Source organism: Vigna radiata, chromosome 7, assembly GCF_000741045.1.
Source record: "Vigna radiata var. radiata cultivar VC1973A chromosome 7, Vradiata_ver6, whole genome shotgun sequence".
In the NCBI taxonomy this organism is placed as follows: domain Eukaryota; kingdom Viridiplantae; phylum Streptophyta; class Magnoliopsida; order Fabales; family Fabaceae; genus Vigna; species Vigna radiata.
The window spans coordinates 55353285-55374512 of record NC_028357.1 but is presented as its reverse complement, the minus strand read 5'-3'; the positions used below and the strand labels follow the sequence as shown (position 1 = coordinate 55374512).

Here is a 21228-nt window from a genome sequence, read left to right as displayed (position 1 = left end):
TGATCCACTGTACACTTTAACTAAATGAATTCTTTTGGGTCTATATTTAATCCCTGTAAAATAAACAAAGTTTCTATTTGATCTTCATATCATCCTCATATAATATATGATGATATATAATTTCTATTTACCAAGTTCCCCGTGAGATATATACTTGTAAAATTTGAATTGAGATTAGTAAAATTATATGATACTAACTTCATATTACCGTAAAATTAACCAGTTTTTTTTTCTTCATTCATTTAGAAGAATAACAAGTGAAAAATAAATACTGGAATTACTCTTCTAAAAAATAAGCTGGTAAACACAAAATATTCTAAGAACACTTGGTTATGCAGCAAATAGTTTGAGAAGGAAAAGATTACACACACATATCTATCTATCTATCTATCTATATATATATATATATATATATATATATATATATATATATATATATATATATATATAATGTATGATGTTTGGATGAGTGAGGAAGGAAGTGCAGAAGTACTGTTAAGCTTGTATTGGATTAAGACAGATGCAATCGGTTAAAAACAAAACGAATATGAAGACATATATGGACACTCTTTAGTACTATATTTCCTTTTCCAATCCTCCCTGAGAGATTGTATTATCTCATTGTCCCTTTCCTTTCACTGCTTTTTTTCTTACCAAACAAATCATTTTGTCCCTCTTTATATCTATGCTCCCAAATACAACAACAAACCAAACTTCCACTCCTTTAAAAGGAGACATATGCCTAAGAAACAATAATCTTTCAAATGAAATATTTCGTTATTTTAAACTCTTTTTGTTTTTATGCTGTGACTGCATAGTAAATGCATCATATATATGCTTACACATGAAAACAAAGGTATATGATCTTGTTACAGGAACTTAAATAATTGTAGGGAGCATAAAGAAAATGTGAAATTTTGATAAGTGAAAAGAAACGTTACAGGGATTGTTTTGAATGTGTTTATTGATATATAAAGTGGTTTTTGAAGATTTTGTTGCTGGGTAGGTGACAGTGGAAAAGGTAGGAGCTATATAAAATGATAATAAATTAACAATGAAGCTGTGTCAACAATAAAAGGAGTGCAATTGTTTCACTTCTTTAAAGAGACCAAGTTTGTCATGAACCGGTCCCCGAGTTGCTGTGTCTTTCTCTTAGTTTCATTTCCCAAGAAACATATCAGATACTCTACATTTACTTTCTCTCTTTCTCTCTTTCTCTCTCCAAATGCTTTTCAATTTCAAATGCTAAAAGATCTCATCTCACTATTACTACAGTGACTCCACGAAAAGGGTGATGATCCAACCTTTTCCGGAGATGGTTTCTGAATTTTCAACAGCTTTAGAAGCTCCATAAATACATTACACTAAAACACACATATCAGACTCAGTCTTAATAATAGAATACAAGAGAAGTTGCATTTTCTCTTTCTCTTTTTTCCAGGTTTAGTTTGCATCAGCTTAGTTATGCATGCAGCTAGATACACACATCTGGGTCGTCATGATAATGGAAGCTGGCGTGGTGTGGTCATAGATCATAATCATATATCTGTTCTCCACCTAGCTACCAAAACTCACAGCCTCAGACACATAGCTTCTCCTGATTCTCACTTCTTCTCGTTAACTGTTCCAGCACATCTCTTCTCTTCTTTTCTTTCATTCATTACTCTTTCTCCTTTAGCATATGCCTCTCAGCAGCTTCACCAGCTACTCAGTGCATGCCTTCAACACTCGTCACTGTCATTTCACTACACAACAAAACTATAATAAATTCAACACTGCATCATGTTTCAAAACCTCACATCAACCATATTAATTAATTTATATGTATTGTGAGAGTATTCATTTGAAGGAGTTGTACATGCATATGCATGACATAAGTGTTATAATTAAATTTAATAGCTTATTAAATATCTATTTATTACTTGCTTTACTGGGTAACTGTTAATTTACCTGAAGTACATTCATTCAGATGTTGATGAAAATGATGGCAAAGCCTTTTTCCCAAGTAAATTATGGAGTTGCCTTCCCTATAATTTTCACCGGCCTGAAAACAGGTTAATTGACAGAAAGCTGAAACATTATTCAAATCTGGAAGGACTTCAGAAGAGGGATGTTATGTTTTGAAACGCTAGAAAGACCTAAGAGGTATAGCAGCTAGTTGCAGATAAAGAAAGAATTTCACATCTGATAGGTTTTCACTGTTGATGCTTTCATTCACCTTTCTTGTCCACGTGAAATAAACATTCCCGCAGGTGTGAGAGCCTTGGATTAGCCAACTTTTTTCTTAATATATTCTTACTATCTTATCTCTCTCAAATCTTAATATACAATTAGTATCCAGAAAACTAGACAGATTTGCTTTGCCCTCCACATGCCTCTCTCCCTGAGTGAACGTGAGAGAGAGAAAATACACAAAAACAAGAAGCCTATTTCAGAACATAGCAATTCATTTTAAAAAATATGACTACCCCTAAGATGAATACATTTTCAAACGTGGATTCATTCTTCACAGATACGAAAACTTGAGAAACTTGAGAGCATAGTTACACAACAATATGTACAGAAGCAAACTCAAAGTTGTTTCTTAAGCCATACATGTAAACAAATTGATTAACCCATCAAAGAAGTTCTACAGTAACGATTTGTGAGAAGCTACGAAAAATACAACCTTTACAAAGATTTACAGGTTGTGAGTTGAAAATTCTGAGCCTGCAAAAAGAAGCTGCAAAAGGGGATATTGAGTTGAGTGTTAAAATTTGAGAGAAAGATGAAAGAAAGAGAAAGACTTACCATGGGAGCATGCAGAGTATGAAGATTGTGAGAAAGAAAATAGCAAAAGTTGGGTGGGGGGAATGAAGCCTGGTCCGAGAATCATTTTGGTGTTAGAGGGTAAATTTCCATTGGAAACTTTGAGTGAAAGAGTTGAACTGAGAACTCTCCTCCTCCATGACCTCGAGCCAGACAACATTCCTCTCAACCTCACCTTTGCAAGGTCGAAAAAAAAAGCAGCAGAACCTAGGTAGCTACATATATATATATATATATATATATATATGTTGTGTTTGAAGTAGTTGATGATTAGAAAGTAGAAACTGATCCATGAAGGAAGTACTTTTGAGGGGAATGAAGCCTGGTCCGAAGCCTTATAGTTCCATCCACTGTGAACCTCGTTTGTGAAAAGCCTCGAGCCAGCCAACATTCCCCTCAATACCAACCCATCTCAACGCGTTTCCTTCTTTCTCCCTCAAAACCCTAACCCACATATACCTTCTTATATAAGAGAAGAGAGAGAAATAAGGGCAAGCACTGACTCACACCACACTAATGCTCCTTTTTACTCACCCATTCAGATGTTCCATAATTAGCTTATGCAAAACGGAACTTAAACTAACTACTCACCTGTAACATAACAACATCATAAACAACAAAAATCCCACAAAACACGCACAAATTCTTTCAACAAACTCATTTCCATCTCTTTCATCTTACGAGTTTTACTCTAACTTTTACTAAATTCATCCGCATCTTATTATGGCTAGCTACCACTTCTCACTTCTGTAACAAACTAACCATACAACACAATACTATAATTATAAAATAACTAGTTCTGCATTTTGATTCTGAATTATTATTAATAATAATATTGTTTTTGAATGAAAAGATTGTCGTGGGAATTACCTGATGGTGCCGGTCAACCAACCGACCTGTTACCTGTTACCTGCTACCAACAGTTGGTGGTAGTCAAACACGGAGAAGAAGACAAAATGAGTATTTAAAATACACTTGACACGAGACAACTATGTCTTTAATGCGATTCTTTCATCATTGCCTTATTATTTTTAGCCTTTTGTTATCCCTACTTTCAAACTCCTCTGTACTATACGTTACCCGCACGGCCACATCATATCACAATCACACACTCTTCTTCCTTTCTTTTTCACTTTTCTCTCTCTCTCTCTCTCTCTCTCTCTAATTACCCACCAAAATTCTTCTCACACTCTCTTCTTAATTTTAACATTCACCCTAAAATCAATACACAAACAGCTTAAATATGTAGTAGCTACAGTGAAAGTGTAGCCAAGAAAATGTTTTCATCCTACCTGTGTGGTCTAGTTGAGCTAGAGAAAATAGTCTCAGCCTTTTGTGTACACCAGTCTCGTCAATTATTGGACTCAGTAGAAAAAATTATGAGTCTCATGAAAATGTTTGTAGGCATCACTCATTCTCCCAAATCCATTGGAAAAACAATGTTTCAGAAACTCCTTTCCAAGTTATGGTCGCATTAATTGACCTTCAACTATATCCAGCTCCTTAAAGGACGTTAATACATAAATACCTTCTGTATATATGTGTGTGACCATACTGGAAAAACAAGGATTTATACGTGTGCCATGTTCACTTACAGCGTCTTGCGTAAGAATGTTTGCAATCACATGTTAGAAAGCTGTATATATATTTCAATATGAAATAAAATGGTAATGATAAACATATTATAAATAAATGGAGGTGCTTCATATTAGGTAATATGATATTATTAACAGTAGCAGATAAAAAGTATCATAAAGAGGGCCAGATATACACTTCTGACTCAAACCAGTGTCATGTCCAATGTCTACCTTCTTATAGGTCATCTCATTTTACAGTTTCAAGAAACTAACGATCCATCAACTGAGTTGTAAATGTTTTTTCTTACCCTCTCATACTATTTTTTCTTTCCAATTTTATTATTCCTTTCGTGTAAGCTACCATATGCATCTATTTTCTTCCAAAATATGTAACTTTCTTATCTATCGTTTCACTATAAATATATCTGAGGTGTTCAACACTATTTTACTTAACATCATATTCCTTCTCACAAATCATTTTACTTAACAATATTGTCAAAATTCTTCCACCGCTCATGAAGTGTAAAAATTAAACTTAAAATTACTTTATGTGCTTTTTCCAATAAGATTTTTGTCAATTCATCTGACTTGATTCACAAAAGTTGTACTTTAAAATCTTGAGTTGAAAATACTATCATAATATTCTATGTAGTTAACTTATACTTTATTAGTAATAAATCTTTACAATATGTAGTGGAGAGCGATCATGATGAATGGTTAAGGTACAAACATTATGTGCTTGTTAAAGTCATATTACACTATAATGCTTTAGGGACCCAAATTGTTTAGCAAACTCAAAATTATCAATTTTATTCTAACTTGCGATATTTTTACTCAATATTTAATTAGGAAAATAAAAACGAGATTAAGAAAATTCAAGGAGAGGGATGTGAGGATATTTTTACGCAATATTTTTACTCAATTTTTAACATAATTAGCCAGATTACGTTAAAATTTGTATTCGTTGCTCACATTCATAGACATTAAATATATGTTAGGCCTATTCACTATTCAGAAAACGAGAGACAAGCACAAAATTTAATATAGATATAAACATTATGATGATAGCAGGATTTCCTAAAAAAGTTAATAAAGTATATTAAGTATTAGTTGAAAGTTATCTTTAAAACATTTAATGAACTCGTTAAAATATTATTTTCTTATATATTTGTTTTGTGTAAGGTTAAAAGTGTTTGACTGAAAATAATACTAATTTAGAGTATATATAATTGTAAATCCCATTTTATATATTAATTTTGTGAAGTTGAAATTAAGTTTAAAGTTCACTTTTTATGATTTAGAGTCTATCCTAGCAATATTTGTTTTTATTGAGTATATATTTTCACCTGTAGTAGGTCGCTATCAAACCACTCATTAATGTTTAGTCTCACGCTTAAAATCTATATATACCTTAGCATGAGGAGGTGTGTTAAAAGTCTTATATCAACTAGAAATAGGTCAATTTAAAGTATATGTGATACAAACCTTATCTTCAAACCAGTTTATGAAGTTCAGTTAAGTTGAAAATTAACATTTTTATAACATATTCATCTAAATTTATTCTTCTCACTTGCATACAAGGATGAGTTTCTAATTAAATACATAATGTAGCTAAGTTAAATTTTATTAACCCGCCGTTAACTTATAAATTCTTATTGTGTATATTACATTTACTTATAAAATTTAAAACATAATTTGATATTTCATTAATAAATTCATTCAGTGTAATTGAAGATTGACAAAAGAAAAAAATAATGTTAGATTTTTTTCTTATTATAACACATACTCACTAAGTTAACATCAAAATGTTTAAGAGTTGAATTAATGAAATTCATTTGGGACGATAATCTAACAATTAAAGTTGATAGTATTTTTTACATTTTTTTAAAAAGCAATGTCGTTGTTTGTAGAATTAATAAATAGCTTTTTTTTTCTATTAAATGCATTGTGATTAGAACTTGTGACGTTAATTATTACCATATGAGAAAAGAATTAGAAATAATTAAGCTGAGTAATAAGTATAATTAAGCAGTATTGTTTTTGTGATAATGATAATAATATTTAGAAGATGGTGAGACATATTAAATAGAGATGCATTATGAAAGTATAGAAATAGCATGTCCCTACCAGTATACCTAGGTAGTTTGAGTAGGTACACCAATTTCATGTAATTCATTGAATTGAATTCATGCAACGGTATCTTATTTTTGTCTTACTAATCAATGTGATAAGGCCGGGCCGTGTGAGATTTCATGGAATCTTAATTAAGCAAAAGAAGATTCCAGGAAGAAGAAGAAGAAGAAGTTATCTGTTACGTTGAGAAGAAGATGCGTAACACCAGAAAAGAAAGTGGAAGCATGAGGCATGGAAGAAGGGCTGTCTGGTGATGAATGACAATGCACATGCATGATGCATGCATGCATGCATGCAGTAGTAGTGGTATTGTTTGGTGTTGTTGATTAATCATTATTATAATGATGAAATAATGAATAAATAAATAAATGAGGGTGTGTTGCGTGAAAGACGTCATGGGAAAGACGGCGAATAGGGAATGCGTGAAGGAGAGCCGTTGAAAGTATTGATCGGAGGGTGAGAAAGAGAAGGGGACATGTCGGTGTCAGCGGGAGCGTAGGATGGGGAGAAGGGAGTGAAACAACCCGAGTAACGAGGAGGAAGGAAATCATCAATAACTCCAACCCTAGCTACCATTTTTCTATTATTATTTACTATTATTAATATTATTATTATTATTATTATTATGAGTACAAGAAGACACAGCAGCATCCGCATTTAATCCTGGCTTCATCTGGACCACTCAAAACCAGGCTCTTCGATTCCATGGAAGACTATTAACAAAGTGTTTAATCAGAGATAGTGTTGTTGTAGTTGTTGAAGCTACTAATACCATATGACAGATATTAATGAGAAATTAGTATTTTAGAAGAGAGAGAGAGAGAGTAATTTAATATTTGTAGTAGTAAATGAAGAGAGTCAAAGGCGTGTGGGTGGAATGGACGGGTGAGATTCTCCGAGCATGGTACGCTGCAGGCATGACCATGTGATAGCAATAAATGCTGGGTGGTACGGCGGAGCGTGGGTCCCATGGCGGGGGACAATAGCACGTGGTGGGAATTGAAGACATGGTTCACGTGGGGGACCACACATACATGATACATAGATAATAGATAATAGATAGATAGATGTTTGGTTACTGTTGAAGTGGGGACCACCTTATTTTCAATTATGGGGTCATCATAATCCTCATCACTGCTCTTGTGTATGTTACTGTTGTTATGTTAAGCATAGCATCTTCAACACCCTGTAGTCTTCTCTTTTCTTTGCGCATTTCTCGGGGCCTCCCCTAATTCATATATCGCCTGCATCTTCCATCATCACCAAAATCCATCTCCCTCTGTTATAATAAATCACGATTTTTTAACCGATCACATGAAAAATGCTTCTGTTTATCACTAAACCATCACTGGATCACCTTTCATGGACTCTCTCTCAATTCTCGAGCCATAAGCTCAACAGGAAAGCTATGTCCCAATGTTTTGACTAATCAGCGCAGACATTTATTACCATCCACTTTATATATCAAGATCTGTGCATGTCAACCACGACGGGGAATCCAAAGATCCATCTATCTTTCTTTCTCATTTTCCACATATCAAACACTTTAGCTTTATGTTTTAAAGGACACTTAATACCAACTAATTAATGTCACCAAAGAAAGCTGAATTACAGGACCACTGTAATACCATTTTCATGCTCTTCAAAATTCACCATTCCATTTTTTCTTTTAATAAATACAGTGCCATGCTATCTCTTCTTCGTACACCCAAACTAATCTAAAAAACATCAACTGGAATTCCAATTTCATATTATCATCATAAACTACCCACTCCCGTACCCACTTTCTGCTACTCCTAAATGCTTCCTTTTCATGTCTCCATCTTCCTTGCAAAACCAGATACTACCACACCATTACATCAATCACCGCAACATCCATTCATATAAAAAATAATATATATAGCATCATCACCACCTATAGGGTGACAATTAACAACATATAGCCTCATATAATTGCGCCTGCTTCTGCATTTTACTACATCCACCTGGTTTAACTTTCTCGGGGAACAAACAGAATGACAAATCACATTAGCTTTGTGTGTAATCCATAACTTCAAAACCCCAAAAAAATCAAATAAAGGACTTGAAGAAAAAGCTATACACCCCATTTTGGAGTGTTGAACTGGAAGGAAGAGAGAAAAATGAAATAGTGGTAAAAAAAGGACATACAGGAAGAAAACAGCATGAAAAGTAATGAAAGATAAACGAGGTGTACGAAGTTAGATATTCAAAATAACATAAAACTATACACACATTAGGACTCAGACAGAATTGTTGGCAGAAAGCCACCATTTTTTTTTTATCAAATTTGCATATTTTCTTTGGTAAATTTTATAAAGTGTAGCAATACTAAAATGTGATTAAAAAATGATGAAGAGAGAACAGGAAGCAAAGTGAATATTATATGGGTGAAATGTTCTTTAGGGTATTAGGTTATAGTTGGTACATCTGTGCAGCTAATTTGCTTCAACTTAAGCTACAAGTGACTGGGAGTTACACTACTCGATCATGCAAAACCCTATCTTTATGGTTTTCTTTCCTTTTTGGGCTTTTTGATTGGACACTTTTAGCTTTCTACGTTCTGAAGAAGCAAGGCACCACAAGACAGCAAGTTTACGTCAATGCATGACATTAGCTTAACAGTCAAATCTGTGAACTCATTTAATTAACAGTCATGTCTTCAACAACTCAACTACAAAGACAAACAATATTCTAAATTTATCAGTGTATAAATTTACTTTTTACTTCATTACTCAAAATTTATACACTTTAATTCATGCACGCCGGTTTAACCCTTTTAATTTTAATACCTACTACTATAAAGAAATTAAAAATGGTATGCATATAAAGATTGAAAGGAGATATTTTTTAAATGTGAGAAGTAAAAGGTAAAGTTTTAGATGAAAAAAATAAAGAACATATTTACATTGGAATGAAAAAAGGGAACCAAAATTACAGCAACTATACCGGATATCTAGCTGCTTGATACCCAACAGCAAAGCAACACACTATTTTCATTTAAAACCAAAGCACAAAGTTTATTTTATTCGTATTTTTTTCCTGAGCTTATACAACAACATTCTTATATGGGAATTATGCATATATATTTTGGATGCTTAAAGTTATAAGCTTCATGTCTACTCCCATATTCAGTCAAAGACATTTGTTCTCTTTTTTATGTTTCAGTTTATGCTTCTGTCACGGTAGTCAAATACTAGTAAATCTATTGACTGTGAATTTGACAATTACATTAAATCATGATGGAAAATAATCCATTTTTTTTTTGTGAAAAAAACTGTTAAATAAATTTTAAAAAGTATTTTTCACAACAATTATCATACTAAAAACAGTTACCACATTTTTAACAGTAAAATCATAAAAATGAGTAAGTTGTAAAAATGTATCGTCTTTGTTAGAAATAAGTTTTATCCATCTCTGTATGCATATCAAATTGACAGGAATGATGTAGAAAATATATGTTTAAAAATAATTAACGAGTAAAAAAAACTTATAGATGTTATATAATACATATATATCCCTCTTTTGTTTCAAGAAATATATCAAAAGATGAACAAGAAACAGCACTAATAAGCGAGTTAGCCCGTAATCTAACCCCAGGCCTTTTTCTAATAAAACGTAGGTCTTTCCTTCGTTCACCCCCTTATTACTAATGGCACTACCATATGAACAGAAAGAGGTTAGAGAATTATGGAAATATTGTTTTGGAAGATTTTCAGAACAGGAACTCGGAAGTCACCTTTCACAAAAGATAAAATATCATTTAAAAACTATAGGGTGCAGCTCAAAATCATGGGGGTGCGTAAAAAAAACGTGCCCAGCAAGCGTTTATTGTTTTCTTTCCATTCTACTGGCCTATTTTATACTTTGTAACATATTTGAAAATCAGTAATCATATTTAATCAACTCAACATTAAAAAAAATTAATTTAATTAGGTTTTAGTTACTTATTTAATTATTGTAATTTTAAAAATTAACCTTTTAGTTTTTATATTTAAAGAAAAATCTATTTTAATCTCAATTCATACCATTTTGTATCTCTTTAGTTTATACAAATATTATTTTTAACCTCTTAACTAATACGAATTAAAAGATATTAAACTAAAATGAAATATTTTAATTATAAGGAATAAAAAAGATCAACTTTGTATATAAGGAAAAAAAACAAGTAATTAAACTTTTGTTAAATATAGTTGACATGTAGTGAAAATTGAGAACTAATAAAATCTCCAATCAAAATTTTTAACAAAGATTTCTTTTATGAATAAAACACGATTTTTTTTTTTTTTTGTTTATATACAAAACACTTTCAAATTTTGAGAGGAACAAGTGATATCTTGAAAGAATGGGAAGAAATGAAAAGGAGGTATCTTCTTGTCAAGAATATGATAATTGAAGTAAATGTTGGTAAATGATTGGAGGTGCCTCAATGAATTTGAATTTCCTTTTTCTCAAGTTTTTTATTTGTGTTATTATCTTAAAATAAATTTATGTTCAATAATTTTGATCTTTAAATACGTTAAAAAATTAATATATAAAAATTAGTTTATTTTAAAAATGTTTGTAAATGAAGAAAATTGGTTAAAAGCAAAATGAAATGAATTTGAATTTTAGAGAATGAACAGAAGACCACAAAAATTTGCTTTATTGAAAGAGCATATCCCTAAGTTTCCGAAGGATCAACCAAAAAGGAGACCTTAGTCATTTTGAATAAGACCACCACTCACTCCTAAACCTCTCAATTTACCTTTAACTTTACTTTTTAAATTATCATAAACCAATCAAATTATTTTAATAACCATCATCACTAAAATCATTAACCACTAATTCAAAATTTACTTCCCCTAAAAATAAGATACAAATTTTATATTACAAACTAATTTTATAAAATTAAGTTATATTTTTAAAATTTACTTTTTAATATAAAATAAAGTTGAAATAGGTTATAAATACTTTTTAGAAAGTTAAGTTATACATACTTATAAGTTAAGTTAGGTTTAGAATTATATCTTAACATTATATTTAATTAAATTTTTAAATTTTTTAATGAATTTAATAATTTATTGGTTCGACTAGTTTGTTGTGAATGAATAGTTATTTTTATGAGATTTAATTGTTTATTTTATTCCTTCAACTAAAGTTTCTTCTTTTTTAGTTTTATTACTTTACCTTCCTTTTAGTTCATCCAGACATTTTTTTTTTAAATCCTTTTAGTTATATCTTCTTCCTACTTAGCTTTAATATCATCTAGTCATTTATAAATTTGAAAAATTTATATGTACAGAGATTACAAAATATTTATGAATACAAAACTAAGATTGAGTTTTTAGAATTATAGAAACTAAACCAATAATTAATCATTAAAAATATTATGGACCAGATGGTTAATTTAATACCTTTTAAAATTCATATAATTACTTCGAGAAAGCGTTCAATTATTTTTACAGTTTAACATGACAAATATTTCTCCTTTAATTAAGTTTTTTTTTTTCACTATTATTCACGTGGGCCTAATAACATTCGTTATTATCATATGTTTACACATTCATATTTGAGGTTAATGTATTAACAAATTTAAAATCATTTAATTATAAATCATTATTTATATAATTAAGTGCAGTCTTTTTTCTCATAATAATATTCTACTTTAATAATAGGATATGATTTTTTATGTCGTATCTCACCCACATCAATTATTTTTCTTTAGTTTAGTAATTTCTATTTATTTTAAAATTAATTTGTTTAGAAAAATGTATATTCAATTTAAATAATTTATCTCACACGGTATTTAAAAAACTGAAAATCTATCATAAACTTATACACTATAAGAGAATAAAAAGACTAAATTATTGCATTTTAAATGAATCTCTTAACATTAAAAACATTTCTTTTTTCTTGTTTTACTAATGAGTTATAATTTTCTGTACAGATGAAGATGAACATGAACAGGAAGCACACGTGGCGTGCGTATGATTATCCGATACAGAAAGAAACGAAAAGGAGAGAAAAACATAGGAGTATAGAAAAAGTTTAGCATGCAGTGCAAGTTGTCTCTTCCAAGTGTGTAATTACAGAGCGGTGTGATTGTTTTATTTGTTGAAGAAAGAGGAAATCAACAAGAGTGGAAAGAGAAGGAGTTAGAAAGTTGACGATGAGGTTGGTGATGAAGATGGTTATGGCGATGGTGGGTGGTGGCTTCTTTGTGGATTCTCCATCGGAGATGAAGAAAATCATCAACTGAACATGGAAGCTTGAGAGGACCTTGGGTGTGGTAGCCATAAACCTCGTAGGCTTTATCCAGAAGGTTCTTGAAGAGAGGATGATAAAGATACGAAATTGGAATCATAAACCTGTGAGAGCCTTCGCCACAACCCTCTTCTGATTCTTCTTCTACCTCAACTGCCAGCCAACCTTTCTTCACCTTCATCTTCTTTATTTCTTGTTCAGAGAGGAAACCCATGGAAATCGACCTTCTTCTTCCTGCTTGCTTCTTGCTTCGTCAATATCTATGTGGTTGTGTTTATTTTTTTATATAGACAGACATTATAATTGAGGTTGTAAATTTCGGATGGTGATTAATAAAATAAATATGCGTAGAAAATGCGTGTGGAAAGGGTGGTTTAAAGTGGTAGTCTCCGACTGAGTGGCGTCCCATTCATGAAAGGAAATGGAGGGACCATGGTAGCAGATGTGGACATCATTCAAATCAAATTTTATTGAAACAATGAGGTTGGTGCAGCTGATAAAAAAAATAAATACAAAATAGTTTTGCTACTGAGTTTGGTGTTTGATAAAAAATATTTTATATAAATGATGCTATTGATAATAAAACAGATGAATTAAACTTTTAACTTTTAGGTATTTTAATTACAAATAATACCAAATTAGAAAATCACATAATCTTGTGTTGAGAGCAGTGAAGAATAATAACAAACGTATTTATATGAATAATAATGGTTTAATTATATGATAGGTTTCTATATTTTCGGTTATTTTTCTTATTTTTTCCTTATTTTTTTTATCTTAATTGGGTTTTTGTGAAAAATTATACAATTAAATTTATTGAACGACATTAAATTTATGTTGATGTGACTTATTTAAATGACGTGACAGATTTATGGTATAGTAATCTTATTACACTCATATGAGTTAACCAGAGGTTATGTTATCATCATCATCTTTCTAATTAAAAATCAATTTCTCTTTTATGAACTCATTGTTGATCACCATTAACCACCATTGTAACCCTCCTTTAGATCAAATTGTGTTATATTTTCCTCTACATTATACATCCAAGCATATAATCTCAAGTCTCAAATCGAGAAATTAATCTTTTCCACCGCAACGAAATTATCGTGCAACTTCCACCATTTTTCTCTGTCAACCTCTCGACCACCATGAGCACCACGATGAAACCTCAATAACACAAAACCCTATCTCGTGCAAGCAAGGATGATCCTCCAACTTCACATCTATATGGATGAACCAACCCTATATTTTTTTTATTTATTTTTAGAGCATATGAATGTCTTAGAGTGGTGGAAAAAAAATAGTAAAAGATTTTCTAGATCTTCATTTAGCATTGGGTTTCGAATCCTTAACAAATATAAGAATTGACTTTTGCCTGAGAATTTGGATGTAATTATCTACACTTCTAGTTGGAAGTATGGATTTGTTGAAGGTAATTGTTTGACTTTTGTTGATAGTAATTGTTATTGTATTATTTTTATTGTAAATTCATACATAATAATTATTATTATTATTTTATTTCAATGTATGCAACAAATGAAGGAGAAGATATTAATTATCAAAATGTAGTGTTAAGTGAAGGATCATCCAAAGTTGCATCCAGTCCAGTTTGTATTTTATGGATCTAGAATAGGATCGGTCTGCATTGTCACCCTTAACAAGTGTAAAAAACATTTTTGAAATCGTCTTATATGTTTCAAGAAAAATAAAATCTTTTAAAATATGATGGCATTTTTTAAATTTATTGCTCAACTATATATGTCGCTTCTAAAATAATCGAAGCATATGTTAGCATAGGTTTTGGTTATTTAAAGAACCAAAGTCTATAGGATTACAAATAATATAAAAAATGCCATTGAATCTCAAAGTTTGCATCTAATTTCCTTGTATTGAAATGAACATAAGTTGGACACTTAAATAATATAGCATTGAGCAATTTGTTGTATACCTTGACCATATTTTTATGAAGTCTTACCACCAATGTTGTATAAGGAGACATATTCATTAAATAACATGTAATTTGACTTTTTTTGTCCATAACTACTTTGAAAAATTAACATTTGAAAGTATAGAACAAGCTTTTTCTAAGAATGTATTGTTCATTATCTTTGTAATGTCATTTTGTTGTGAAGCATATGTCATTATTTTATAATGAATTATTACATTGTGTTGAGAATCTAAGTTAGTCTAAATCTCACATTGGGTAGCAAGAAAGTCAACCTAGAAGGTAAAATATCTATATATTGATCGCCTTAAATTTTTGGAAGTGATGTCAATTTCTTATATAGACAAACTAAGGACTCATTCGCGTTGTTGTCTTCCTGATGAATTCTCACTTATGGTTCAGAATATTTTCACTCAAAGAGAGTGTACCAATATAAAATTGACTCGTAATTAAGAAGAAATTGTTGAGAATCCAAATGAGTCTAAATTTTACATTTGATAGAAATGAAAAGGTTAACTAATATATAAAGTAATGACCCATAAATTAATCATTTAAAGATTTTGGATTGAAAAAGGTTTTGATTAAAAATAATATCAAATATTTTAGATGAATTGGACTTAAACTTAATTGTTATTATGTCTCCTTCTTCATTGTTTGTTTATAAAAAACAAATTAATCTATTTGTTACAAGAATAAATATTCTCTGAATATATTTTATTTAATAATAAGCTATATTTCAATTATGATAATTAGATTTCCAGCAATTTTAGGTTTTAAACATTTTATAAATATTTGGTGGAGAAAATATAAATTGAAGTGATGTTTAACTGATAAAAAGTTTTTAAACATGCACTCATCTTGATGATGACCTAAACCTTAGGACACGTGATATAAAGTGGTTGTAACACAATTTTAACTTAAAAATAAGAAATATAAAAAAGAACATACAATAAATGCAAAAGCAAAAACTACGATGTGCTTCTGCTTTATCGTTTTCTTAATGTTTTGCTTTTTTTTATGCCAAACTTTCTTTAAAAATAAAGTATTCACATCAAACGTTATCTTTTCTTTTGGAGTTTTGTTTTTAATGTATTGTTGCTTTGAGGGGAATTTCAAAGATATCAATCAAAAAAGAAGACAACGTAATAATAGTCATATTCAAATTAATGCCACAATAACTACGACTAAGCATCCTACGGATATGCTTTAATTTTATTCGAATCCCAACCGTTAGATCTAATAGAGCAAGTACGTAACAAAAGTCGTAGTGCAACACGGCACCGTATTACGAATTCAAAAAAAGAAAAAGAGTCTTCTTAGTCAAAACCTACACGTACGGATGTTCGCCCGTTCCTCTGTCTTTATCTTTATATAACATTTATTTTCATCATTCATGAATATATAGATTAATACTTTCTTAAAAATTTGACACGTATTATGAATATTTATTGAGTTTTTATTTTTTTTTTGTATTTCCAAAATCAGAGTAAAATCTTAACTATTTTGGTTAAACCACGTCACCATTCACATTAATTTAAATTAATTTTGGACGGTGAACTTTGAATAAATTGATATTTTTAATCCTAAAAATAGAAATAAGACAGCTGAGAGTTTCCTTTTCTACATAACATAAAAGTCTTTCAATAAAGTAAAGCGTATAACATGCATGACTTGGATTTTCTTATTATTGGGAAAGAATAAACTAAAGTTATCTCTTATTTTAATTAAGTTTTTATGTTTATTAGGATATAGGATTGGGAAAGGAAATATTTTGTCTAATCTCTTTCTATCCTACTCTACATAAAGTGATATCATTTATACTTATATTAAGGTGATTCTTTTTTTTTTTTTTACATATTTATTTTTCAATTTTATTCTTCAAATTAAAATAATTATTTTATCAATTTTATTTATTTATTTTAAGTCTTTCTTTTATATTTAATTATTTTTAATTAAAAAATTACTTATAAATAAAAAATATTTAATATTTAATTTTATAATTTTAAAAATAAAAATAATAATGATTTTATTGCTTTTTAGTATTATAAAAAATATTAATGTATAACACATGTGTTTTCATTAATAATTAGTATAATATTTATTAACGGAATTTTCTTTCTTAGGAAACTAAGTAATTTTTCTTTTCCTTCATTTTAGATTAACATGTGTTGAGGGGTATTTGTTTTATTAATATAAGAAATAATTTTTCAATTGATGTAATGCTATTTTTGCCCTAATAATAACTATAAAAACTTTCTATCTATATTAACTAAATTTATTTTCAGTCAACATAAATAAATAAAATTATCCAAAAAAATCACACCAACCAACAACTTAAAGAAAAACTGATAAATGTTTGTTTAAATTACTACGATATTCCATCACTGATAAAAAAAAAAAAAAACCTCCATCGTTGTTTAAAAGAAAAAAAAAAAAAAAAACCTTTACATAAACTAAAAAAATCTTATTTATAGAGATCATTTATTATTTGAGCAGAGTTTTTATCGGGTTTGGTTAGAAAATAATTATTTTTAATTTGTTGTGTTTAATGCATCAACGAGTAGTTATTTAAATTTAAAAATTTATATTTTTCATAAAGAAAATTATTATATTAATAACTAATTTATATTTGATTATAAAGAACAATACATTATAAGAAACTCTTCCTATGATAACCAATTTTAATAACAAAAATTAATTAGTCATTATAGTGATTAATTTATTTAGATATCAATTTATAAAATTAAAAATTATTAGTTACTGAAATAATCACTATTATAAACAAATATATATAATTTTTTTATAATATAGTCTCTAAAATTAGGTTTTGACAATTAAATAAATTAGTTTTTAAATTAATTACTAATTAATTAGAAAACAATTTAAAAACTAATTATTTTAATACTCCAAACTTTTCTAACTAAGTTTATAGACCAATTTACAAATTAATTATAACTTTTTAATCTTAATAGTAATTATTTTAATAATCAATAAGTTTTAGTTTGGTAAATTAATATATAAATTGGCATTACTTTGACTTATTATTTTTTGTCATGAAAATTTATTACTTAATAGAAATTTTCTTGTCGTTTACTATTATACTTTTAAGTATTTATTTAGTTTTTTTTATCATAAAATATATAATTTGTTTATGTTATGTGAAATGTAACGTGTATTATGAATTTAGTATGATATGTATGTTTTATACTCTTTTGTTGTTTTTTAATAAATTTTCATGTGAAAATTATCAGTAAGTTATGAAGTATATATATAGTAAAGGTGAGATATCAAAATTTATAAAGTTAAACATTTTAACAAAAACATTAATCTAAATCAACATTTACCAGAAAATATTTGTCTATTAATATTCTTAAGTATTTAAATATTATTTAATATTAAAATAAATGTTTGTATTTGATATCAGTTGAAATATACTAATGATTTGGTTGAAATAAAGTATTTTGAAAGTGTAGTAATTTAAATTTATATATATTAATAATTTTCTTAAATTTTATCGAAACACGCCTAAAATGTTTTACTCATTTATGAATAATTTAAATGAAAAGAGCTGATTCTGAGGATAAGTGTTTGAGTAGATGACGTGATTCTGCAAATAAAAATATGAAAAAGTCTGAAACTTTCCTTCGTGACGTCATTCTTATCTATCCATCTATTGAATACCATACGGCAAAATAAAAAAGCTTTACTATTTAATTATTTTTATATGCAATTTGAATTATACAAATTAAAAAGAAATATTTGGCAATGTAATCTTAAATATTATTAATTACGAGTTTTGAAGTAATCCTTATCTCTTTGACCCCAATAATTTGTATTTAGTTTTACGCGTTATAATATGAAATTATGTTGAAATATTATATTAATTTAAACCAAGTTGACAATGAAAAGAAAAATAATAATACTACTATCATCAACGTTAGTTGTTGAAAGGATTACATTATATAGAGTTAAAATTAATTTGTAAATATAAGTGATTATAACTTTCATTTTAAAAATACTTTTTAATATTGAATTATATTTAAAACTTATTTCTTTATAAAATATATTTTTTATATTAGTTATACAATTATTATTTAATAAAAATTATTGGTTAATGATGATAAATTTTTATTGTTTAGACGTAAAGGTTAGGTGGTTAGTTTAAGTAGAGTTAAAAGTTAAATTTGATTAAGTTTGATTATAGATTAAATTTTGACAAGTTTAGTTGGGTGCTGTAAGTTAAATTTGATATGGTATAGATTTTAAATTTGGTTAAGTTTAGTTATATGTTAGATCTTTATTAAGTTTAAGATTATATTTAGTTTGGTTTAGTGAACTTTTATTAATTAAAATACTGATTTATTTATACTATTTGTCTAAGTTTTAATTAAATGTCATTATTAATAACAATAATTAATTAGTTATGTTATTTGTTAAATTTTTAGTTATATTTTATTAATTAATTAGAATAATTGTTTAACTATATTATTTATTTATATTTATTTTAGAAAAAGGAGCCCTTATAACTAACATGAGTTAGAAATCTTGATCCATTTTTATTGACCTAGTTTGTTGTAATTTTTTAATATATATATATGAGTTATAGATATTGAGTGTATTGATATTGAATTCGGAAGTATTTTACTCTTCATAAATAGTTTTAGTTAATCTTGGACTAATATTTTTGTAGTAATGACAATTATATTATTAAATATTGAATTGTGTAGTCAGATAATTATAAAAATATTAAAAATATTTTTTAGTAATTCATTAATAGATATCTTTAAATCCATATTATATATATATATATATATATATATATATATATATATATATATATATATATATATATATATATTTCATCAAAGTATTAATTTTTGAGTGGATATTTCACTGTAAGTGTTTTGATGTTATTAATTAGTTTTGCTTTTACGTGTTTGTAAAACAACAATACAAAATACTACTAAAATTCACTACAAAAATTAGAAAATTTACCAAAGTTTATTTCAATATTATCGACGGTTTTAACTTCAAGAAAGTGTTTTTTCCCCAAAACAACAATACAAAATATTAAAAGTGTTGATTACATTTATCTACTAATGAAATATAAAATATATAAGTATTATATGAAATAGAGTCACGTCTTAAAAAAATATGTAAAAATCAACTTCTCGTAATAATAATTATTATTGAATAAATACAAACCAAGTAAGTTAAAATATATGAGATAATTTAAAGAATATAATTATTGAGTTAAACAATAAAATTTTCAAAACAAAAAAATTTACATAGCTAAATATATATTTTGAAAACTTTCAACATTTCAAGTTTTTTTTTAAAGATACTCGTTTTTTTTGGAAGTATTTGTATTTCTTAAACTAGATAAAAGTTGTGTATGTAAAAGACATTTTGATATTGAAGTCAACTAAGTGCATCAGTTAGCAATAAATACAATGATTAATAAATGTAATTAATATATCTCGTAAAATGTTTTATTTATACTAATGTTCATAGGTCACATGATCATATTACTTGTTAATATCAAATTATTGTAGTTGATTAAGGATAATGTAGTTAGCGCGGTGTCATCCTGGCTGAACACGTAGGGACAAGACACATATAAGCTTAGTAGACCGATATGTATTTAGTCAAAAACAACTTTTGTTGAATCCAAGGGTAACTTGGTGGTCTGTCCAAATCAACTCCTCAATGTTGTCTCTGAGTATAACACACTTATGTGTAGTATGGTTGTTATTGCGATGGTACTTGCAATACTTGTTCATATTGGCATTCGGTAGGTTCTGAGACTTTCTTGGTAGCAATATGAGATCCACTTGTAACGCTTCCTCCAACACACAAGATTTGTAAGCGTTTAAAGGTGTGTCACACGATAACCAAGGTAAGTCTGGCCCTTTGGCAGGACTTATTCTTTTGTATTGAATTTTTCGATGAAGGTTTGTAAGGACTTCCCTTCACCTGCCTGATATTAATGAGCACTAGGAAGGTGAGATAATAGTTCAAATTAGTGGCAAACTATGTTGTGAAAGATGATATTAGGGTATCAAATCAATAGATGGAATGGAAATAGGTGGGTGAATCACTTCAAAGTGGAACCTTTCAATGTTGTTGGGAAAGTCTTGCACATGACAACACAGTTAATCGAGTACAGACTAACTTGGGTGATGCATATGGTGACATGTTCATTAGGATCAATGTTGTCGTCATAGTGGTCTAAGATGAGGGTCTTGCACTATTTAGGGAGCGAGGTCTCCGTGATGTCGTCGTGTTAATGAGCTCCTTCTACTGCTAAGGAGGAGTTAGTTAATCCTCTAGTCTTATAATTACTTTCTCCCTCATTCTCCTTGACTGTGAGTTGGTGCGATGAGACCTTGTTTACCGAGACAATGTTCTCAGAAGTCTCCTTTTTCTTTTCCTTATCTTTAGCCTTGACTCTCATCTTTAACTTAGGGTTTTCCCACCTTAAGGCGTCCATCTCTT

General features: G+C 28.7%; 1 protein-coding gene and 1 long non-coding RNA gene across 2 annotated transcripts; both read right to left on the bottom strand.

Moving 5' to 3' along the window:
* Window positions 1-1065: 1065 nt before the first annotated feature.
* Window positions 1066-3496, bottom strand: LOC106765755. Its single transcript, XR_001376075.2, has 2 exons — window positions 1951-3496; window positions 1066-1745 (listed from the first exon to the last, which is right to left on the bottom strand). It is a non-coding gene; the product is annotated as an uncharacterized LOC106765755 (long non-coding RNA).
* An 8984-nt stretch (window positions 3497-12480) lies between these two features.
* Window positions 12481-13228, bottom strand: LOC106767633 (auxin-induced protein 6B). The gene has a single exon (XM_014652563.2). The coding sequence runs from the start codon at window positions 12994-12996 to the stop codon at window positions 12649-12651; it is 348 nt and encodes a 115-aa protein (XP_014508049.1). The 5' UTR covers window positions 12997-13228; the 3' UTR covers window positions 12481-12648.
* Between the last annotated feature and the right edge of the window lie 8000 nt (window positions 13229-21228).